This window comes from Sceloporus occidentalis, unplaced genomic scaffold (genome assembly GCF_023333645.1).
Source record: "Sceloporus occidentalis isolate IW3139 unplaced genomic scaffold, rSceOcc1.0.p SCAF_7, whole genome shotgun sequence".
Classification (NCBI taxonomy): Eukaryota; Metazoa; Chordata; class Lepidosauria; order Squamata; family Phrynosomatidae; genus Sceloporus; species Sceloporus occidentalis.
The window spans coordinates 18,334,500-18,358,853 of NW_028316987.1; the positions used below are offsets into that span (position 1 = coordinate 18,334,500).

Genomic DNA, 24,354 nt, shown 5'->3' on the forward strand with positions numbered 1-24,354 from the left:
CGCACTACTTTAACGCGCGACGTCAACGGCCGTGGCTCAGTGCTATGGAATCCTGGGAACTGTAGTTCCGTGAGATGTTTGGCTCGCTCTCTCCAGAGCGCTCCGGTGCCAGGAAAAACTACAAATCCTTGGATGCCGTAGGATGGAGCCACGGCACTTAAAGCGGTGCCAAACGGTGCTATTTCCCTACTACAGATTAGACCTTTATCTAATCGCTTATGAAAAGGGAGATAACTACTTTTCGTAACTTCAACAATCCACTTTGAGGCTTTAGCTGCCCTGGCTCAACGCTAGGGAATCCTGGGAACTGTAGTTTAGTGGGACATTTGGCCTTCTCTGTCAAGAGAGCTCTGGTGCCACAATAAACTACAACTCCCAGGATGCCCTAGCACTGAGCTCAACGCTAGGGAATCCTGGGAACTGTAGTTTAGTGGGACATTTGGCCTTCTCTGTCAAGAGAGCTCTGGTGCCACAATAAACTACAACTCCCAGGATGCCCTAGCACTGAGCTCAACGCTAGGGAATCCTGGGAAGTGTAGTTTAGTGAGACATTTGGCCTTCTCTGTCAGAGAGCTCTGGTGCCACAATAAACTACAACTCCCAGGATGCCCTAGCACTGAGCTCAACGCTAGGGAATCCTGGGAAGTGTAGTTTAGTGGGACATTTGGCCTTCTCTGTCAAGAGAGCTCTGGTGCCACAATAAACTACAACTCCCAGGATGCCCTAGCACTGAGCTCAACGCTAGGGAATCCTGGGAAGTGTAGTTTAGTGGGACATTTGGCCTTCTCTGTCAAGAGAGCTCTGGTGCCACAATAAACTACAACTCCCAGGATGCCCTAGCACTGAGCTCAACGCTAGGGAATCCTGGGAAGTGTAGTTTAGTGAGACATTTGGCCTTCTCTGTCAGAGAGCTCTGGTGCCACAATAAACTACAACTCCCAGGATGCCCTAGCACTGAGCTCAACGCTAGGGAATCCTGGGAAGTGTAGTTTAGTGGGACATTTGGCCTTCTCTGTCAAGAGAGCTCTGGTGCCACAATAAACTACAACTCCCAGGATGCCCTAGCACTGAGCTCAACGCTAGGGAATCCTGGGAAGTGTAGTTTAGTGGGACATTTGGCCTTCTCTGTCAAGAGAGCTCTGGTGCCACAATAAACTACAACTCCCAGGATGCCCTAGCACTGAGCTCAACGCTAGGGAATCCTGGGAAGTGTAGTTTAGTGGGACATTTGGCCTTCTCTGTCAGAGAGCTCTGGTGCCACAATAAACTACAACTCCCAGGATGCCCTAGCACTGAGCTCAACGCTAGGGAATCCTGGGAAGTGTAGTTTAGTGAGACATTTGGCCTTCTCTGTCAGAGAGCTCTGGTGCCACAATAAACTACAACTCCCAGGATGCCCTAGCACTGAGCTCAACGCTAGGGAATCCTGGGAAGTGTAGTTTAGTGGGACATTTGGCCTTCTCTGTCAAGAGAGCTCTGGTGCCACAATAAACTACAACTCCCAGGATGCCCTAGCACTGAGCCAGGGCAGTTAAAGCGGTGTCAGAGTCCCTGCCGTCTCCATGGCCGCTCACCGGATCTCCTCAGCCGTGAAGGTGCCGAAGGACAACCCAACCAGGCGCCGCCAGGGCGCTTCCAGCCCCGCCATGGCTCCAAGGGACCATACGAACCAAACCGAGGCGACACGCGCGAAACAGAACGTGTTTTAGACACCCACGCACCCAACTTCCGGTTCCGGTCCCGTCCACTTCCGGTCGGTCCGCGCCGTGCTGTTCCAAGATGGCGTCCGGCTGGCTGCGCTTCGGCGGGAGCTGCTGCTGTAGCTGCAGAACGTTGCGGCGGAAAGGCCTGGCGTCTTTAAGGGCGGCAAGAGGCAGCGCCAGGTAAAAGGCCAGATTGGGGAGCATAGAGGCGGGAGGGCTAGAGCGGTGGTCCCCAAACCGTGCCCTTTGAGGGGTTTCTATGGACTTCAGCTCCCAGAAGCCTCAGCCACGTTGGGCAATAGTCTGGGATTCTGGGAGCTGGAGTCCTAAATTCCCCTCAAGAGCACAGTCTGGGGACCACTGCTCTTTCTCTACCCTTTAAGAGATTTTGGACTTCAGCTCCCAGAAGCCTCTGCCATGTTGGGCAGTAGTCTAGGATTCTGGGAGTTGAAGTCCATAATCCCTTAAAGGGCACAGTTTGGGGACCACTGCTTTAAAAAGAGCCTCTCTTTCTCTGTGTCCTTTAAGAGATTTTGGACTTCAGCTCCCAGAAGCCTCTGCCATGTTGGGCAATAGTTTGGGATTCTGGGAGCTGAAGTCCAAAACCCTTTAAAGGGCATGGTTCACCAGCTTCAGAGAGACGCCGTTTCACCAGGTTGAAGGGGTCAGACCGCAGTGGTTGATGGTGGTCAGCTGCCTTCAAGTGGGCTTCATCTCCAAATCCTTTTTTCCATTAGCCTGCTAGCCATACATATTGATACGTATTGGATATTTTGAATATAGTTGCTCCAGTTTTATGGCGACCCCTTGAATGGGAGATCTCCAACCCACCCAGATGTCACAACCGCAAAAGAGGACCAGGCTCTGCAGAATGTCAGAGAGAGAGAAAAGATGAATGGACACGACCCAAAGAAAAGCTCAGAACACTAACAGAAATGTAAATGCCGATACATAACTTTAAAGGAGACAAGGCATTGAAAGAGTTGAACAGTTTCCATTGTTGTTGTTGTTAGCCGCCTTCGAGCTGGTTCTGACTCATAGACTCATAGAGTTGGAAGAGACCGCAAGGGCCATCCAGGCCAACCCTATTCTGCCATGCAGGAACTCTCAGTCAAAGCATCCCTGACAGATGGCCATCAAGCCTCTGTTTAAAGACCTCTAAGGAAGGAGACTCCACCAGTCTCTGAGGGAGTGTGTTCCACTGTCAAACAGCCCTTACAGTCAGGAAGTTCCTCCTAATGTTGAGGTGGAATCTCTTTTCCTGCAGCTTGCATCCATTGTTCCAGATCCTGTTCTCTGGAGCAGCAGAAAACAAGAATCCCTGTCCCACACTGCCTTGCCCATATCCTGCAAGCCCTTGCCCATAATCCCCTGAACAAGTCTCTCCATCTGGTCTGTGGTCTTCCTCTCTTTCTTCTCTCCTCTACCTTTCCTAGCGTGATCTGTGCCTTCTCACTATGTGGCCAAAGCACGATAGTCTCAACTTCATCATCTTAGCTTCCAAGGAGAACTCTGCTCTGATCCATTCAAGAACCCATTTGTTTGTCTTCTTGGCTGTCCATGGTATTCTTTAAGTACTCTTCTCCAGCACTATGGTCTGTTACAGACTGCCAAAATAAAGCTGCTTCGGGTCTCTTTGGAGGTATGCTGTTTAAATGATGCATGGGTCCTAAGAGTCCGGAGGTCGCGCCAAAGCCACACTCCATTCCTAAGCACTGGAGTGCAGCTTTGGTGCAGCTTCTGGATTCTTAGGGTGCATGCATCATTTAAACAGCATACCTCCAAAGAGACCCAAAGCAGCTTTATTTTGGCAGTCTGTAACAAGCCTATGTTTCAAATGAATTGATTTTCTTTCTGTCTGCTTCCTTCACTGTCCAACTCTCACATCCGTACATGGAAACTGGGAATACAACGGCCTGGACAGTTTTGATTTTACTGCTCCGTTTTATTTGATTAGATAGTGGATGTAGATGTTTTAATTTTTGCCTGCTTTTTGGTGTCGTCCACATATCTTAGGTTGTTAATGTTGCTACCTCCTATCTTCACTCCTCCTTTTTCTGATTCTAATTCTGCTTTTCTGATGATCTTTTCAGTATATAAGGATGCAGCCTTGCCTGACCCATTTGCCTATTGGGAACCATTCTGTTTCCCCGAATTCAGTTCTGACTGTGGCCTTCTGTCCTTTGTACAGATTCCATCAGGAGTTAATCAGAATGGAAACTGCAGTCAAGAAATCAGAAGAAGAATAGGACTTGGAGGGGCAGATGTGAAGGAACTATAGACAATCCTGAAGTGTGTGTGTGTGTGTGTGTGTGTGTATGTGAAGTTAGGATTGTCCGTGGCATTGTATTCCCAGTTTCTATGTATGGTTGTGAAATCTGTACAGGGAAGAAAGCTAACAGGAAGAAAATCAATTTGAAATGTAGTGCTAGAGAAGAGTTCTGTGGATACCGTGCTAAGATTTTCTGGGGACTGCAGAGACTGATGGGAATTGCTGTTCAAAACATATGGAACGCATCACATTAGGGAGGTTTCTTGGTTCTAGCAAAAACTGTATTTTGTCTGGAATGCTATGAAAGTGTTTGCATTATCTTTGCATGTTGAAACATACGCTGGTTGGTCTCTCTAGGCACTGTTCAGAAAATGCAGCTCTTCAAGAAAAATCTCCTGACCTCCAAGGTACAATTTTTAAATTTTTGGTGGTCACTTATTTACTCATAAGAAATTTAAGGAATGTATGTGATTCTAAGCTTGGAAAGAAAATATATGGAAAGAAATCCCATCTAAAAAGAACTTTGAATATAAACAAATAGTACAAGATTATTGGTTTGGATAAACACAAAGTTTACTTCGGATAAAGAAATAATTTTATTGTTTGTACGTACAGCGCTGTGCAGATCTACAGCGCTATATAAATAAAGCATAATAATAATAAAATGTATTTAAAATTATTTAAGCTTAATCACTGACTGTCTGCAGAATTAAGACATTTATTGATGTGTTTTTATTGGGTTTTTTTTTCAAAGTTGCTGAAGAAAGTATTATTCTCCCAAGAAAGAAAACCTGGTGAGTAGTTTTCAGTTTAACTCACTGTAGATTAATCAGTTTAGGAAACTTACATCCTGCCCTGTAGTCATTGTGCTCAAGGTAGCTTTCAAAAATCTTAATAATACCATAAAATCGTTAAAAATAAAGAAAGGAGTGCAGAAGATAATAACCTAAAAATGGATTATCATTCTAGTAAATGGGACTTCTTACCCAGCTATATTCTTTCTGGAACAAAAACGTCTTGATGATTAAGAGAAAGGGGTCCAGGAAGGGTATGGCATATTTGGTTACAACAACGATGACCAACGATAAGTGAAGCTGGCACTCCCTGGCCAAAGCTGGAGTCTGAGTTTAGAGAAATACTTTCAGACTATGCACATGATTTTTTCAAGGGAGCACTGTTCTGCTCTGCCCCCAAAGACAAAACTGGATCTCTGTATCATTTTTCCCCCTAAATTTTATGGCTAAGAACTTATCTGCCTTGTTTCAATTAAGATTCATTTAGGAGCGGAACAGACAGACAGGCAGTAAGGAGTGACCAGAAGCCGCTCCCTTCCAGAACGCCCTGGGACCGGTCCTGAATGGACTATTGCTCCGGTCCTAAATGGACTGTGACAAGGAGCGGGAAAGATCTGCCACTTCTGGGGCCAGGTTTAGGCTCTCTTAGGTGGCCCAGTAGCCACCCCAGCTTGGCTTCCGCACAGCTTGCGGTTGTGCATCATCTAAGCACTACGCCCCCAAGCTGTGCGGAAGCTGGCTTTAAAAGCTTGTCTGTTTTGGACCATGGTTACTAATCCTCATCCAACCATTATTGTGCCAGAGCACTAATTCAGCACTTCAGAAAATCCCTGGGAATCAAAAGTAAGGAAAGAGTTGTGGTCATTTTTATATCGATGAGAATCATTCCAGATCCCTGAAAAATCCTTGAGTGGTTTCAGGTAGATGGCAAAATACATTGGAACAAGATGGAACTTTGAGAAACACCAAGGATAAGGTTCCTCAGCACTAGTGTCTGGAAATGAGAAGCCCAAAATATCAGAATGGCAGTAGAACTCCCTCTAAGCCCCATCCCAAACAGACTGTACAGTTGTCCCTCCATATTTGCTAGGGTTAGGGGAACAAGACCCCCGTGAATATGGAAAAACCGCAAATAACAAAAACGCTGTTTTTACCTGAGAGGACACCTCTCTAGGAATCTCTAGGTCCTCCAGTGCAACTCTGTAGTCAATGTCCAACATACACTGACCATAGAATGGCACTGGAGTAGCTACAAATGGTCTTTTCAGTGCAAATTTTAGTTAAAGTTGACCACAGAGTTGCACTGGAGGACCTAGACAGTCCTAGAGAGAACATATTAATGAAATCCGTGAATAATCAAATCCGCAAATATCAAAGCCGCAAATATGGAGGGATGACTGTATATCATTTCTGTGTGTGAGCCCCTTTTAATACTTCATGTCATACAGTGAAAAATATTTAACACGGCTTTCTTAAATTTAGGGATAAGTTAGCTGTTCTTCAGGCACTTGCTTCAACTGTAAAAAGGGTAAGTAGTTTTAAACAGTACATTACGCTGCTATCTTTTTTTTTACCCCAACCTGAAATTAGACTGAATGCGAAACCACTATTTTTCTAAGTTAGTTTTTGTTGCTTTTAATATTTCCTCCTGACTGAGTTGTGTTCCCATCGTTCTGTACAAAATGAAGTAGATATACTAATCCATCAGAATATCTTCCAAATTCAGAGTGCAAAAGTGATCTGCGTAGTACAGTACACTAGTTTGTAATGCTGTTTTCTTCCCTAAAGCCTACAGTAATTTGTGTGCCAAACTAGGAAAAGAAGTGTTAGTCATGCAGTGTTTATCAGCTTAGAAAATTCTTGCTGTATTTTTTATGTAATGTGCTGATTAACCTAATTATTGTTCCTACATTCCCAAAAATTTCCTCCAATTTTGACAGAAAATTCTTGTAAAATATGCAACCATGCTAATTGATAATCTCTTGTTATCAGTTCGAATATTAATTCACAATTAAATGCACAGCAAAAATGCTGTCTTGGCCCTGTTTTTCATTTCTGCCCTGAGCGGACATCTTTGCTAGAGCAGGGGCCAGTTCTTACCCCTTTCAGCACTCTTAGGTTACATGAGTGTGAAATGAAAATCAGCCATCACTTCATGTTCTTGTTTCTTTGGGGTTTGGGTCATGAAGGTTAGAGGAACAAAACGGCTGCAGCGCTTGTACAATTTGTACTGGTTTGTACAGTTTGGGTGTTATTTGAGGCAGAACAAAATCACTCAAAAGAGGGTTTGGGATGTTCTGTGGTCTTCAGAGAAGCAAAAATAGGATAGGGGGGCACATATTACTTGGACTAAAATGTTTTGACAAGACTTCTAATCTCAGTTATGTCGCCTTTATATTTTTCCGTACAGAAAGTACAACTGAAGAGCTTTGTGCTTTTTTTTATCTAGGATACCACAGCTGCAGCCTACATATTTCAAGATGATCCTTATCTTATTCCTAGAACTAGTTCTGAGTTTGTAAGTAAGACCTTTAAAACTGATCTTTCCACAAGCATCTTGGTCTGTATTCATAAGTACATTTCTATGCATGGATGATTCCAATAACCCTTAAATTTCTGTCCGTGTGCTTTTCCTCTCACCCAGCAGTTGGGATTTTGTAGAAAGGTGAAAAGAGGGTTGTGTGTTAAATTTGACTGTCACTGACAGACCAGTTTATAGACTACTCCCCCTCCATCTTTATGAAATGAAGCATGCAAGTTGTAGTCTATGAATCCAATTTGCTTATCCTGAAGTTGTATCTTATCACAGACTTTTGTTGGTTTGCTTTGAAAGCTTCCAGCATATATTTTGTACATTTTGGTTGGTCCAATACAGGTATCTCTGTTTTGTGAATTTTGGATGTTATTGTACCTATTTATTATATTGGAGAGAGTTGTATCCTGCCTTTCCACTGGTTATAACAGGTAAAAGAATTGTAGATAAAAATTACAGGTTTCTAATTGATTATTTCAAAAAATAGAAATTATCCAAGAAATTTCAGGCAGTTGTTTATTGCAAACCTTCAAATATAAACTTGATTTATTAATAGTAGTTAGAATAATGAAGAGACAGCATGAATGATATGATTTTCTCTCCGAGGCCTTAAATAGAGAATGATATTATAAACCGCAAAATTTTAATGCAAGGAAAATATTATTTTTACAGCGTTTATTTTCCTTGGCAAAAGAATCTGGGAAAAATGCAGCCAAATATATTTTTAGCACCCATCCTAAATATTTTGAGAAAGACATCGCTGAACCTCACATACCGGTAAACCTTTTGTCTTTTTATTCTTTACATATTCAATTTTATATGAATGGAAAGTGCCTAGATCACAGAAGAGTTTAATATGGTTAATCCTTTGGTTTGATCACCGTTTAAACAAAAACAAAACCTGAACTTGAATCAATTCAAAAGAGTTCTGCTCAAACATTTTCCTGTATCAGGTGAATGATGCCTTGGGTCCTATGTTCATTTATCCACCCCTTTATCTCATCAAGCAGAAAGTATTGAATGACCTGGCAGAATAATAAAGATAGCAGGTTCAGGCTTACAAACCAATTTGTTGCTGACCCAGATCACACATTGATTTATACTTTGAAAGAATAAGGCAGTAAGGATGATATGCAAGCTTTATGAAACTTACCTACAAAAAAGAAAAACATCTCTCTGGCAAAGGTTCATAAATAGCTAGTGTTTAGAGATGAGGATCCAAGTAATGATGGATAGATCAGCAATCTCTTTAAAAGCTTTTTGAAAAACCTCTGGAAGAATCAGTGCTACTGATAACAAGTGGAGACCTCAGAACTGATTTGAGTCACTGAATTAGGCCCAGATCCAATTAACAGAGCATAACGGTTGAATGAATTGGAACTTGTAAATCAACACATATATGTGTTCCATTTATTTACTGGGTCTGCTCTAGTTGGGAATAACTATTGAATTTTGGCCTTAGTCTGTTGTCCACAAAAAAACCTGACATGGGATCCCAAAGACAGGAAAGTTTATCTGAAGGGTGTATATCATTGATGTATAACTCTGTGTAGTTGTAGCACAGAGTCTAGCTATGAATATAAATCAGGCAGCCTGAAACATAAGAAATTTAATAAAGGCACTGAGTAGATGCGTGTTTACACATCCATGTCAGCTTGGGGACCTGCTACTACCGTGTGCTCCTTACCCTCTCCCACATCTCTGTTAGTGAGCAGACCCCTGTCACCATATCCGATGTGAAAATGGGGCATTTTCACATCAGATGTGGCGAGAGGGATTTGCTAACTAGTGGAGATGCGGGGGAAGGTAAGGAGCAAGTGGGGCATCTAAATAGACCAAGGGTCAAATTGCCCAGCATTAAGAGCCATTTATCCTGGGCTCAAGCCGGATAAATTGAATTCATATTCAGTCTGCCAGGATCCAGCCTAATCCTAGCCCTAGGGTTTTGGCCTCAAGGCCAAGGTGAACACATGCCTTTTGGCCTGTGCAGACAGCACTATAGTCAATTAAAAGAAGTCAGAGTATGCAATCAATATTTTTTTGATTATGGACTTTAAGAACATGGCATATGTTGCTGGCTGGTAATAAAAAACTGAAGGGAGTATTAGTGAATTCTCACTCTTTAGGTAATGTGATAAGAATTGTCCTCTTTTCCCCTCATTTTAGTGTCTCATGCCAGAGAAGTTGGCATTGCAGCTTGAAGAAGTAAGTGAGGATGCACTTAAAAATCGAATCGAGCTCAGACAAGTAAAAGCTTCTGTAGACATGTATGATCAACTCCTGCAAGCAGGTATAAACCTAAAGCTGCAGTCCTTTAAATCTCTGGTTAGTATGCGCCTAGCAGTCTGTAGGTACACTGACTTTACACTAGTTATTGAATCCAAGTTGTTAACATACTGGCACTGTCTGGAGTGAAGAGCATTAAATGCAGACTTGAAATTCGGGAGGAAGAAAGTATCCATTCTGTCAAGATTGGGGCTTGAACATATTACATGGCAGTTGTGCTTCCAAATGATAATTTTATCCACAAGGTGTGTATTATCTAATAGTCTGCATATTTGGCATACCTTCCAGTTGATGTTTTAAAAAATACAGGCAAATGCTAAAGCATCTCATTACATCAGCCATTTTTCTGGGTGGTTGAATAGATAAATGGGTTCTTCAAATCAGTGAAATCCTACCAGTAATCCTGATTACACTTGTACCCATTAAATCAATTGTTGAATGATGAGTCAACACTTATGTAAATACCATTGTTTCAATGGGTCTGCTCTTGTTGAGACTACAATAGGGCTTAGGTTATAGTCTGGGAAAGAGGATACTCGTATGTTTATCAGCTGACAATGGCATCCTTGAGAACTAACATAGCCTTGACCAGCCTTTCATCTTAGTGCTAGGGACCATCTCAAACATGTTAAGGGCATGTTGGACTCAGACATTAAGGAATGAATGAACAAGTGTTCATTTTTTCTCCATTTGTAGGAACATCAGTATCTCTGGAGACATCAAACAATCTTCTAGATCTCTTGTGTTTTTATGGAGATACAGAACCGAACCAAAAGAATGATCTTGGAGGTAACACTGAACTGGAAAACATGGTAAGCAAGTGTGCGTGAATAGTAGATTGGCATATACAGTAGATATTGTCAGTATGTAACATTTTTTAAAAAGGACATTCAGGGAGGTCACACTATTTCTAAATTATTGTGATGAATGAATGATCTCTTAAAAACAGATTTTATTATGAAAACACATCATATCTTGTGCTTTTCCATATAGTTCCGGCTATTTCCCAATCCAGGACAAATGTAAAAATCCTAAAAGAGATCTTCATGTACCCAGCTTTCTGGGTACTCTGAATGTCTTATTTAGTTTATACATCTGTTTGTGTAACATGTTCTTAGACCCCATGGCTTTATAGAAAATTCCATTACACATTGCTATGCACAGGCTAGAAAATGTTTTACTTGTAACCTTCTTTGTTGCAGGAAGAAGCTCCAGAAGAAAGTAGGCAGAGGGGCAATTTTCAGAATACCACTAATAACCTTGGCCTTAAATGGAGGTATCAAAATGACACTAGCGCTTCTTTTGGACATATATCTTCATTCTGCTAAGAAGTATGAGTATTTCCTGCTATTTGGCCCTATTAAAAGATGAACCAACATCATAATACGTGACTTAGCATAAACGTGAAGAGTTGTTCAGTCTTTGGTATAAATTCTAAATTTAAAAAAAGTCTTTTTCATTTCTCAGTTGTCTGGTATGCATGTTATGAACAAAACCTATGAACTAAATGTGAGCAAGGAAAAGTAACATCTAGACCACCCCCAAATAGCTGGAGAGTACATACCCGATTGTACAGAATGAAGGATAAATTTTGGAATTAGACCACATATTTTTATACACATTGACAAAAACATGGGCACTGAATTTACATGGTGGAGCTGCAGAACCATGCTTCTGTTCACGTTTAATTGGCCCCATGTATACCATGGTATCTAAAAGTGCCAGGCACTTCTATATTTTTGCACTGCCTATCTGAAATGTTAATCTTATCCTTATCTCAATAGGTCATGAAGTAAATAATATAATTTATAGACCAATGTGTGAATGAATAGATTTACATGTGGTATGTGACCTATCCAATACTTCAAGGACATAATGATATTTAATGCAACACCTGTGTCCATAAATAGTTTATACCTTGTTTCAGTACATCCTCTCTACGCATTTTTTCAAACACACGGGAATGTATATTAATATAAAGTTTGGTTTTTTCCCCCCAAAATAACAGGGAGAACAACAATGCTGAGAGAGTATTTAACCTAATGCCAGAAAAAAATGCACGTTCCTATTGCACAATGATCAGAGGAATGGTGAAGGTACAGTTATAATCTTTATAGCATACTGGCTTCTGTTATTTCTCCAGAGTACTATACCAGTGTCTAATTTTCTCTTTTAATCTTGCAGCACAGTGCATATTCAAAGGCTTTTGACATGTACACGGACTTGTTGAATAACAGGCTTAGTGGTGAGTTCATGCGCCATGCTTTCTATAGGGTAGAGCTGAATATAAGGAGGTTCTGCAGCTAGGGACTTGGCTCTTTCTCTGGGGTATATACTGCAATATGAGGGCAATTGTAGCAGATGTCAATGTAACATTATTGTCTGTGGTGTTTGGATTGTGGCTGTACTTTCTGACAGCTTGAATATTCTGCTGGCAGCAATGATGATTGGCGCAGGGGTACGGACCTCAGCTAGATCATGGGAGCTGAGTGTGAGCTATCAGTGTTCCAGCATTGCTGGCATGTGGCTTGCTTCCTGGACACTGGCTCACATGAGAACTTCGCCATATGCTGAGCTGCTCTAGAAATAAGGTGCATATAATTCAGTACAGCTGCCTTGGGTCCCACACAGGGAGAAAGACAGCATATAAATGCAATAAATAAATAAAGTAAAATAAATAAATTGCATATCATCTAATGTAATTGATTTTCCATTTCTTTCAGCTGATGTATATACATTCAATGCATTAATTTTAGCAGCTGCAGAAGCAAAGGAAAAATACACTGAAAGATGGGAGCTTGTTGAAGTAAGAAAACACATACTTTACAAGGCTTTATTATATCTTTGCCTTTGGTAGATTTATATCCTAGCTTTCTACTGTCATACTGTATTCATATTCACATATAATGCTATTATAAAGGTGATCTAAACATGCTGTAGTACAATATTTGGTGAAGGATTTATTCAGATTGTGGTCCAGTCTGACCTTAGGTTCCTTGTGTTAATCCAAGACCTGATCCATTCTCAGGTCATCAAATATACCCAAGGATGATAAAAAAAGAAAACATATAACTTGTATAAAGAAAACTTTTATTAAATACAGTGTCAGTTAAAAGATGAGATGATAGAGAACAGCTGTAACGATTTCATGTATCTTAGTAGCTTTCATTCCACAGTGGACATGCCCTTAGAAGCTTGACATTTGTTGAATGCATGGTCCCTACTTACCATGAGTGAAAGCCAGAATGATGCAATAAGACTGGTGATTTTTAACTGTCTATCCCCTGCCCCCATCCTTAGAAACACACAGCAGTGGAGGGGAGAGTAAGGCAGGTTAGGTAGTCCAGTTAAGGTATTAGCTAGAAGCAAGTAATTGTGTCATTTGCAATTCAGTGTTTTAGATGTCAAGGATGTTGCAAGGAGATGTGCTGTTGTAAATTTCTCAGTGTAACAATGTTTAACACTAATGAAACCCTTTCAAGTATCCAGACATTTTTCAATACATTAGTTAATCCTTAATTATGCGTTTAAAGAGAAAACAAGACTGGAAATTTAATCCTGAATTTCCAGTATCTTGTCAAGTTTGTTACTGAGTAAGACATAGCTTTGGAGAACCAAGGACCTCACCAAAACACTTAGCATATAAACGAATGTTCTGCACTTGGAACTAACGTGCACATTTGCACACATCAAATTTTAAGTGAACAAAAGGCTTCCAAGGGATTAATTTTCCAAATAAGCATTGTGCTACCCCGATATTATTGATCTGAATGGAATGGAGCAGTGCCCTGTTGCTAGGATCAGGCTTGGGATGGATGAATTCTGCATTTTAAAATAATAATGATGATGATAATAATAAAAGCAGTCCAGTTCATGTTTCTGATTTGTCTTGGTTAATAGGACTTGTTGAGACAGATGGCTCAACAGAACATACAGCCAAACCTGTTAACTTTTAATTCTGTCCTGAAGACACTAAGACGATGTGGTTCTTTAGCCCGGAGTATGGCCCTCCAGACACTTAGTGAAATGAAAGCACTGAGTATAGGTAAGAATTATCTGTTGACTGTTAAGCATAGCTTTCAAATAGGTAAACATGTACATGGCTCTTCTAGTGTATATGATTATGGCAACTCAAAAAGGGGCTGCTTCATTTGTATGTATAATGTTAATGGTGCCGTTTGAGAACATGACATGACCACAAGGTTGGTTGCTATTTGAAAATATTTGTGTGGAATCTGTTAAATGGAAAGCAGCCACCTGATTTCACATTAAAATGTAATTAATGAATCTCATAAGAAAATTGCCCTCTGGGAGTAAATAAAACATATTTGCAAGACAGCAAATCTCTTGTTGTTGCACTGGTTTAATGAAGGTGATCCACAGTGTTTTTTAGAAAATCATTTTCTGAAAAATAAACAAAGATTTCCTAGTTTGCATAGGAAAATTGACAAGTAGGAAGAGGATACTTAACCCTTCCTCCACCTACTAATTCTTTGTTGCAAATATTCCGTATCTCTTTGGGGAACATTAAATCACCCCTGTAATAGTAGGCTTGCTGAGACTTGTAGCAGGGTTCTCTTAATAGCTGAGCCCCTCCAAATGGAGTATGGATTAAATCATAAGTGTTTGTACTTGGACAAATTAAAGATTGATTCAGCATAATATATGTCTTTATTTCAGAACCTAGCCTTGCAACATTTGACCATCTGCTTAGCATATTTCACAAGTCAGGTAAGTAATTTCTAGATTAGAACAAGAAGTAGTCAACTTCTTTTCTTGGACATCTGAACTTCTTTCTGGACTGAAACAGAGGGGCAAAAAAGGCATCTTCCATGTGGTTTGAGGGCGTGGTGATTAGATGACGCATGTCCCAAACCTTGCCTGGGCTGCCTAAGGCGGTCCAAACACAGCCGCAAAAGGAGCAGATTTTATTCACTCCTTGCCATGGCCTGTTTGGGGCTGCAGCAGCAACCAGCCTCAGGGCCTCAGCATTTGGTCCTTGGGGTCCTGCAGCAATCGTGGCGGGAGCAGCATCTGGCCACCCATTTTGTCCTGTCTGCTGAAGGCCTAAGGTTGTCTTTTTATTGTTAGAACAACAGCTCTCCTGGATAATCCTGCCTTAGAGCTCCTTCTAGTTTTTTCACAGAATGTGGCAATCTTTTCATATGCTTTTCTTAAATTTGGTCCTTTTTTATACCACAACATAATTATGTTTAATCAAAAATAATAATTGTAAGCCGCTCTGATAGCCTTTAGGGCTGAAGGGCGGGGTATAAGTACTCTAATAAATAATGATAAAATAAATAATAAGGAATATGAATCAGATTAAAATGTTTTGTAGGTTCAAAAATCAAGTGTTGTGCAGTTGAGCTGTCATTTTTTTGAAAATATTGCAATTAGAATATTTTGTGTTGCATTCGCACTGCAGAAATAAGCCAGGTTACTGTCACTTTAACTACTATGGCTCAGTGCTATGGAATTCTGGGAACTGTAGTTTTGTGAGACATTTAGCCTTCTTTGTCAGAAAGTTCTGGTACCATAACAAACTACAATTCCCAGAATGCCATAGCATTGTGCCATGGCATTTGAAGTGGTGTCAACCTGGATTATTTCTGCAGTGCAGATGCAGCCATTGTTGTAGTTGCTGTTGGCAAAGGTAGTTTTTTCCATAGGCCACCTATTTCTTTTTTAAACTTTGACAGGTACTGTTAATTTATGGGTAGAATGACTGTTTCTTAAAGTACCACAGAAAATCTTACTACCTGAGAATAAACACCTTTCTAGGAATCTCTAGGTCCTCCAGTGCCACTTTGTGGTCAATATCTGCCAGACATGGATCATAGAATTGCACTGGAGGAGTTACAAATGCCTAGTAGAGTGTTCTCTCTAGGAATCTCTAGGTCCTGTGGTGCGACTTTTGATTAAATTTAACCATAGAGTTTTGCTGGAGGACCTTGATATTCCTAGAGAGAACATATTAATAAAATCTGTGAATAAATAAAGCTGCAAATATGGAGGACGAGCATAGTTGTGAAAGTGGTTCATGTCTTGATTTGCATTTTGTTCATCTGTTGCATCATAGCAGACACATGTTGAATAATTCATTTTGAATAGTGGATGCCACAGGGATGTCACCTGTCACTTATTACTTTACAGCCATATCTGCTCGAGGACAAACAGAAATGATCTATGATGTCTTAGATGAAATTGAGGGAAAGAGTTTTTACCCTCAGGACCCAGATGATAGTATGTATTTTCTTCTCTACTCGCTTCTTCTCTTTTGTTGTCCAAGAAAAATATAAATGACAGAAGTAATTTAATAATAATAATAATAATAAATAATTTGTTTTATTTATATACCGCTATTCCAGAGATCATAGCGGTGAACAGCAAGTAAGCTAATTTGCCCCCAACAGTCTGGGTACTCATTTTAGCGACCTCGGAAGGATGCAAGCCTGAGTCGAGCTTGGGCCCTTTTGTTTATTTTGCTTATTATAACTTAAAATAAATAGGACAATACCTGATAAGATTCCTCAAAATTTGTTTAGGTCCACCTAAATAATCAAGTCTGCGTTCATATACATGGTAGTTCAAAAAGAATGGTGCAAAAGTAAAACTAGTCTTATTTGATTTTGCACCATTCTTTTTGGATCACCCATGTATCATGACAGTACGTGCAATTGTGTGGTAATGTTAGAGAATATTTTTGAAAGGGTTATAATGCCTGTATGGACATAATATTGCCACCATCTAGCGAGATATACATGCTACACCCTGCATGGTATCTTAGGGGCAAAACAGACTGCCCCAAAGCCAGCTTTTCCGGTGTCACAGCGGCTTTGTGGCGCTCCTGTGGCATGTAAACACTGTGCCTCTGTAGCAGTGCAAAGTTGGCGCATGTGTGGTCAGGCGGGCAGCATGACGCCGGCTTCAGGGGGTTGTCGTAGCATGTGGCATCTAAACCAAGCTGGCACAAAGGGACTGTTTGTTTCTCTCTTTAGTCATCTTTACCGAGGGCCTCTAGTTCAAATGTATTAAAATTGTGTGACACTTATGTCTAGTGTGCAAGTGGGTAGGTATTATTTGCATATAATTTATAATTATTCCGGACCCCCCCCCCCTTGCAAAAATGAAAAATTGCAAGTATTCAAGCCCTATTGGTTTGAATGGCCGGGCGCCATGGGCGCCATTTTGTCCTGCGGTGCTTGCCATTTGTGAAAGATTGAGGGACATGAACAGCAAGACCGTGAACGCTAAGGGACAAGTGTAATTTCAAGCATGTCTGCATTATAAAAGGACTGGTTTAACAGTCCTCTCCTCCCCTCCTCCCAAGGAACCTTAGAAATAGTATTTTGAAATTAAGAATCTAGAACAGAGAATTCACAGCACTTTACCAGATGACAGGTGTCAGTATATTGTCACATAGGTCTGATTTTAGTTACTAATGTATGTTGACTGTTTATCAAAGTTGGAGTACTTGAGATGCTGCGTTTTGAGCCCTGCAGATGTATTTCAGGAATCTTAAATAACATGACAGGTGTATATCTTCTGAATTGCCAGATGTTCAAGATTAACAATGGATTTTTTTCCTTCTCTTTCAGTTTACTTCTTTTCAAATGCTATGAGAATAGTAAGTGGGTTTGATTTCTGCTATTTAATACTTTAAATGTGAACATTCTACAGCTTTCTGGCTACCTATAAGTTCTACAATACAAGATTTAAAAAAAAAGCTCTGTTGAATAAGTGGAAAAGGCTTTGTGATGCCTTATACAGCTGCTACTCTTAACATCTTGGACTCTTACTGCTTTTAACATCTTGATCGTGTTCTGTGACTTGATTGCAGTGCCTGGACCTGAAGGACATTCAGCTTGCCTATCAACTACATAGTGTTGTAGAGACAGCAGGAAACAGGAAAATGATGGGAGACATGCTCCAGAAAACCTCATACTTGTAATTATTGCTTTTCCTCTTAAGTCATGAATGCTGTTGTCAGCATTTTCATTTCAGGCAGAATGCTATTGTCAGTGAGATTACTAGGACGAAGATGTATGCTGCCGATTGTGGTAGTAATTGTATGTTTAGCCTTTGAAGGTACTTGATTTTGTAATATAAGTTTTTGAGGAGCCAAAATATTTAGGGGAGTATTTCTCAATATAGGACCTGTCTAACTAGTGAGAGAGTCCCTCATTTGAAGGGTGTGTGTGTGTGATGGGGAAGAGAGAGAAAGTTGAACTGTAATAGGAAAAGAGAGATTGTCTTTTTTCTTCAACTCCCTCTCTGGGCTGATTGGAATCTATGCTTTAAAAAGTGCCCTGCTTACCCTTTGGTTGCAGGTGGTAAGTTTTGAATTTTGTTTTAATTCTGATAAGGAAACCATAGAAGTTGAGATCACTGGATGCCCTTTATTGAAGGGTTTCAAATTATGACGGATTTTATTGTAAGCTACTTAGGGCTATTTGAGACGTTATGGTAAATATTTAATAAAACTACAAGTGTAATATTTCTATCTGAAATGCTTCTGGAGTTTTAATAACTTGCTATTTCTTCCTTTATTGCAGTGGAAGATTTTTAAACCTATTGTGCATGATGGAGCAGCTTGATGTTGTACTGAAGTGGTACAAAGAACTGGTTCCTTCAGTAAGTAGTTAATATTTGTGTGACAATGTGTTTGGTTTTTTTTAAACTGCTGAATTGAAACTGTTGTGTTCTAACCACCATCAACACCCTTATTTGTTTCATCAGATGTTTTACCCAAATTCTAAAGGGATGCTGGATCTTCTTCAAGCATTGGACACAGCCAATCATTTGGAAATGATTCCCCAGATCTGGAAAGGTTAACAGTACTTTTGTATTTTTATTGGCAATGTTGAGGCAAGGGTAAGAAGGGTTAAATTGACCTTTTTCTGGAGTCATTGGATATGCATTAGAATCACAGCCACAGTTTGGTGCCACTAAAATGATTGAGGAGAGTTGCTGCTTTTGCTTCTTAAGGTCACTCCTATCACTGAACCATGCATCATGAGTATTTATTGTGCTGATAATACATTCATGCTGTCATTATTGGGCGGCATATAAATAAATCCTATTATTATTATTATGCTGTATAATTAACATAAATGAAAAAAATCAAAGATATAGTCATGTTAGTCTGTATAATCAGTATGTAGAGAGATCGTGTAGCACCTTTCAGACTAACCGAAAGAAAGAAGTTGACAGCATGAGCTTTCGTAGACTTCAGTCTGCTTCCTAAATGCATCTGAGGAAGTAGACTTAAGTCTACGAAAGCTCATGCTGTCAACTTCTTTCTTTCAGTTAGTCTCAAAGGTGCTACAAGATCTCTCTACATACTGATAAATGAAAAAAGATAGATCCCTGCCCTGAATGTATTAATTGCTGCTGCACTTAAAATACAATGTTCATGGGAAAATATAAAACTGTCTCTAACAGTGGCACAGCTTTATATTTTTCATTAACATCACACTTGTATGAAAGTGTTAGTTTCAGGTTTTGTTGGAATCATGGGGACCATATGTGATCATTTCTGTATGGAATAAAATTACTGGGTTTTACATGGCATTGCTCATTTCTGATGGCCTTTTTCTCCTCCACAGATATCAAACAGCTTGGGCATAGCCGGAGACCTCCTGTTGTGGAGGATGTTTTAGCTCTCATGGCCAGAGACAAACAGTCTCCAGAGGTGAGTCTCGATGGGACTTTGTGGCACAGAAAGCTGGTTCAGCTGGGCCATTAACACTTTTTTTAAAACTCCTATCCATTATCAATATAGTCATGGGAGACTTGTGTTAAATGCATGCTCCAACATGAAGCTGACCTTAAGCCCATTCTTTTCTTCTGAACTTTTGTTCACAAAATAAAATGGAGAAAACCTTATATCTGTCAGTTTGAACTTCAGTGGGTGGAAACGCAGTAATATTTATCTTTAGATCACCTTTTAAAGAAACTTCCCATCGCAGCTTGTCTTCCTAAAAGATCTTAATTAAAACATTGTTAATGCATGTCTTTTCCAAAGTGTTTTGCAATAGAATTAAATCATAAATGATAATAAGGTCTGTTTCACACTAAACAGTTGTATCACTTTGATTGCCATGGTTCAATTTTATAAAATCCTGGGATTTGTAATTTTATAAGATTTTTAGAATTCTTTGACAGAGAAGTCTGGTGTCTCACCAACGCAGGGCAGTGAAAATAGTCTCAAATTGCTATTAACTGTGTGGTGTGGACATACATAAGATAACATACTGTTTTTGTTAATATTTTATTCATTTTAAGCTGTTAAACATACAACATGCAAAATAAAAACAATGATGTGTCTGGAAAGTGTCATAGTATCAGAATCAAAAGTCCTTTCACACAAACATCCACTCCAGATTCTCCATACTCACACAAATCATTCTTTGTTTAGCAGCAACCTAATTCAAGAAGGGGAACTTTTTAGTTGCTGTTGTTGTTTAGACACTTGGGAATCAGAAATCCTTTTCAACCTACTGCAGATCATCCAGAGTTTGGGAAGATTTCAATATCTTTTCTGCTCATCTTTGGATCTGAATTCTGCAATGTAGTGATCAGTCCATGACTTAGAAGCTGCTACTTTCCTTAGCCTAGCAGACACTCTCATGTGGCTTCACCTACGTGTGCAAAAGGATTGTAGGCTACAGATACTTTATTGCACTGAATCTTTTTCAGACTCAAGTGGCATTTGCTGACTGTGCAGCAGAAATAAAATCTCTCTATGAGATACAAGAAAGAAGACAAACTGTCTTAGAATGGACAGCTGCTTCTCTGGGTAACTGCACTGTGTTATTTGCCAGGGCTGGGAGAATGCCAGAAACCTGGTAAGTAAAAAGAAGCTGCACCCACCAATCTTTTTTATGTTGAAAGTAAATCCTGAAACAAATAAAGTACCCTAAAGCAAATATATCAGGTGACCTTCATGGCTCAGTGAAGTTTTGGAACTGTTGTTGTTTTTGACTTTAGTGCATTATTTAGAGCAAGGGTGGGCAAGAACAGAGGGTTTGTGGACCATTTCTCCCCTGCACTGTTTCTGGTGAAACAAAAATGATGCTGCATTACTTTTGGCTGCAATTGTAGCTAGTTTTGGGGGGATGTAAGGGGAGAGAAGTAAACCACTGCATTTATTGCCACTTGTAAGACAATTTGGCCAGTTTCAGGATAAAAGGTTATCCCTAAAGGATAGATCAACAGTCCAAGGACTGCACATATTCATTCTTCCTCATTTATAACAACTAGTAACCTCTTTTAAGCTCAGCAGGACAAATAAGACCTTCTTTTCTCTCGTAATAGGGACATGCTGGAGCTTTTCAAAAAGTACAACCGAATACCCAGGTAAATTTCTCTTCTGGTGAAATGTATCAGCGCTACTTTAGTTTTTAATAGGGAAAAGATTTTAAAACAGTTAAATCTTTTATTTTTCTGTTTCATTTTCTTTGTTCCTCATGCTGATCTGCATGAAGCCTTATTTAACCCTATTCCTGCTTAAACGGACTTTCCGTCAGACAACTTCCAGCGTCTAGGACAGCCCTACCAGAACATCCTCTGAGGCAATTTCTGGCTTCCTTGGAGACAAAGTATTATTTCATTAGATTACTTGAACAAGAAGTATAGTCCAAGAGATTTCAAATTAAATATTAAATGTTTGGTGTGGTTTGGCTCAGCTGCCGAAGCACTCACAAAGCCTCCCTTTCTGCTTCTGGACAGAAACTATGTTTCTTCTGTTCTGTACTTCCCTGATATGCTCTTAATGCTAAAATATCATTTAAGACTTGTTCACTTTAGAGAACCTATGGCCCAAAACAGACGGGCTAAATAAAGCTTGGGGCTGCAGCGGCGGCCACTTTGGAGCAAGCTGTGCAGTCACCACAATCCCGGCCCCATGTTGTATATAGAACAGGACTAGGGAAAACATAGCCTTATCCATATTGTTGAACTTCAGTTTCATTTCCTTTGCAAATTATGACAGTAGTCATCCATGAACGTCTGGAAGGTCCAACTTCCAGCCTGCACAATTAACATTGGATCTGCACTGCATTCACACTGCAGAAACAATCCAGTTTGACACCGCTGTAACTGCCATAGCGCAATGCTGTGGGATTCTGGGAATTGTAGTTTTGTAAGACATTTAGCTTTCTCTGTCAGAGAGCTCAGGTGCCACTACAAACCAAGCCCCAGTGGATATCAAGGGACCACTGTATTGGTGAGGGGTGAAATGTCAACAGAGCTAGCACTATGCAATGTTATCATCTCCTGCCTGGCCAGCAGACACATGAGGAAAAACAGAGTGCATGAATTGTTTTTTGCTACACAAGAATGAACATTCACAGTATGTACCAATTTCTCATTTGCAGTGACTTGGTGATGAATGAAGTCTTGGACTGTATTAAGCAAAACAACCAACCAGCTCAAGCACTTAACCTAGTAAAATTGGCATCTGACTTCAGTTTACAATCAACTTCAAAACTTGCCAAGAGAGTTCTGGAAGAATTTCAGCTTTCTGAAGAGCAAAGGTGAGTATGAGCAGATTTATGAATTATAACGTCCATTTCTTTGCAGAGCACTCATATAATTGTCAATATATACTGTTCATCTTGAGCAGCTTTTGTTCCTTGTTTTCTCTTCCATTGCTTCCGTCCTGAATTGTTTTTAATTAGATACTGAATGGTTAGCAAGCTGGTTGTGCTAGCAATTTGACAGCGGTCTGCCACACTTTATAACAGCCTCCATTATTTCTACCTTTTTCTTACCTTATAGGAGGGATCTGGCTGATATGACAGCAGAAAGCAGTGATGGCAGTGACAGTGATTAGACGACAAGAAAGAACCTCTTCCTTTCCCAAAGAAAAGGACAACTTCTCCAATTGACAGTCTGCCTGACAGGATGGAGCTTTGTATATAGCTGCTAAAATTACAGTTCTGTTGGGACAGCTATGTTCATATTTGATTACCAGTAATGTGAATTGGTGGGGAAATTTGCTCTGACCTGGTCTAGAGTACTAATCCCCATCCACCAACACCTCCGTTTGGAAAACAAACTGTCTGGATCTTATATTATGTCTCACACAATATTTGTTTAAAAATACATTAAATCGTTTTACAATTGCATGTTCCTTGTAACTTATTGCTTCTGGTGATCTCCCATTCAACCCAGTAGAATATGGTGGAAGAGCAGTCTGTGAGGTCTGATTTTACTGTTTTTGTAATGTTTAAAGTTACTGGTTGGTAAAGAACATTCTGATAAAAATAATACCTAGATCAGATGCTCAATGTTTATATGGCCATTGTTATGTCACAATGGCTGTGCAGTAATGTTTCTGGATTGGTACAGGAAGAATGCAGATATGTTCATAATGTGCTGACACCATGTCCCTTATCGCACTCTTAGTCATACGTAGTCGGTGGCACTTCATTCTCACATATCTAGTTAGTGGCAATCAATCATTGCTTCAGGCTAATAATAAATAAATAAAACATGCAGTTGCAGACTCCCACTTACCTGTTACTCTTATATGACTTTTTGTGTGAGAACGATATTGCATCTTCTATCTTATCAGGGAGGTAGGAGCTACTTTCTCCTTTAAAAAAAGCTATTTGTTTCCCAACCTGTGTTTCTCAAGATGGCTTTCTATGTGGAAAGCCTATTTTCTGTGCAGAAGATGTGTTAGTTTGTTTGCTTTTTCTCTGCAGAAGATTTTGGGACATTCATTAAATATCAGGAGAAAAATTCACAAAATATTCTTCACTGATCTACATTACTTTTTCCTGATGAGCTTTCCTGACTCTCAGAAAACCCTATTTTTCAACCTGGAAATGAACATTTCTGAAAATTCTTTTCATTCCTAGCTTGCAAGATCATGGATCTAGGCTGCAAGTTTACATATACCTAGGAGTAATCCCTATTTTCTTCAGTAGTATTTAATTCTGATGTGCACAGGCTTGTGCAAGTTTCCTGTTTCTAATATCAAAGAAAAACTATTATGCTTTGATTGAATCTGACTGAAAGAGCTGCAAAGATAATTTAGCAGGAAAAACATGGGCAGCTTTACATGTGCATAGAGAGGAAAAGATTTTCATAGGACTGTGCTCTTTGTTCTTGTTCCAGGGGAAGTGTGCCATCTTCTCAGAGTACTTGCTGGCCCATAGAGCATCCCGATGTCTCTGGGGAGCCACAAGCTATGAGGAATTTCAGCTTCCATTAGCTAATGGTGTAATAGCTTTCTTTACATTTATTATTCATGTTCTACATCTGTAACTCAAATCAAATTAAATCAATAAGTCAGTAAATTGTTCACTTGTTACACAAATAGTGAACATGTGATGGGGATTTCTTTACAGACATGTAAAAATCCTTCTGGGATAAATTGGCCCATTGGAGTGGTGATGGTAAGCTACTCCTAATGAAATTTTGTATTTAATTACTAGTTTTAGAATCTATATATTTCCAGATAGATTGATTATGCTAGAAGATGAGACTCCCAGGTGGAAAGGCACTGAACAAGCTACTGGGGTAGAGCACAGGATAGCTACAAGTAGCACTGTGGCTAATGAGGCAACTGGACTCAAGCCTAAAGGACGTTAACTTGTTGACGGGCTCAGAGGTGAAAGGAAAGGAACAACACATATTATAGGAATATGGAACGTGAGAAGCATGAACATAGTAAAACAAGAAGTGGAACTTATAAACATTGCAATACCATCTTGGCTTCTAGGAGGCCAAAGTGAGCAAGTCAAAGAG

The 24,354-nt window shown here is 39.9% G+C and overlaps 2 protein-coding genes and 1 non-coding gene across 3 annotated transcripts in view; 2 read left to right on the forward strand and 1 right to left on the reverse strand.

Annotated features, from left to right (window-relative positions):
• The window catches only part of LOC149309331 (DNA-directed RNA polymerase I subunit RPA1-like), a 43,232-nt gene extending 41,523 nt beyond the window's left edge, over positions 1 to 1,709 (reverse strand). Inside the window, exon 1 of the mRNA XM_089532239.1 lies at positions 1,575 to 1,709. Coding sequence (XP_089388365.1) covers positions 1,575 to 1,648 — 74 coding nt within the window. The 5' untranslated portion in view covers positions 1,649 to 1,709. The remainder of the gene's footprint in view (positions 1 to 1,574) is intronic.
• Positions 1,710 to 1,747: 38 nt separating this feature from the next.
• Positions 1,748 to 22,724, forward strand: PTCD3 (pentatricopeptide repeat domain 3). The gene is made up of 24 exons (XM_089532242.1): positions 1,748 to 1,883; positions 4,333 to 4,382; positions 4,730 to 4,769; positions 6,252 to 6,297; positions 7,219 to 7,287; positions 7,975 to 8,079; positions 9,469 to 9,592; positions 10,285 to 10,400; positions 10,791 to 10,864; positions 11,597 to 11,684; positions 11,773 to 11,833; positions 12,312 to 12,394; positions 13,489 to 13,633; positions 14,269 to 14,319; positions 15,745 to 15,834; positions 17,190 to 17,218; positions 17,432 to 17,538; positions 18,147 to 18,225; positions 18,331 to 18,421; positions 19,200 to 19,285; positions 20,293 to 20,441; positions 20,911 to 20,952; positions 21,972 to 22,130; positions 22,375 to 22,724. Exons 1-24 carry the CDS (start codon positions 1,780 to 1,782, stop codon positions 22,427 to 22,429), a joined length of 2,043 nt encoding a protein of 680 aa, XP_089388368.1. The 5' UTR covers positions 1,748 to 1,779; the 3' UTR covers positions 22,430 to 22,724.
• LOC149309333 (small nucleolar RNA SNORD94) lies at positions 12,023 to 12,167 on the forward strand. The gene has a single exon (XR_016282043.1). It is a non-coding gene; the product is annotated as a small nucleolar RNA SNORD94 (small nucleolar RNA).
• Positions 22,725 to 24,354: the final 1,630 nt, after the last annotated feature.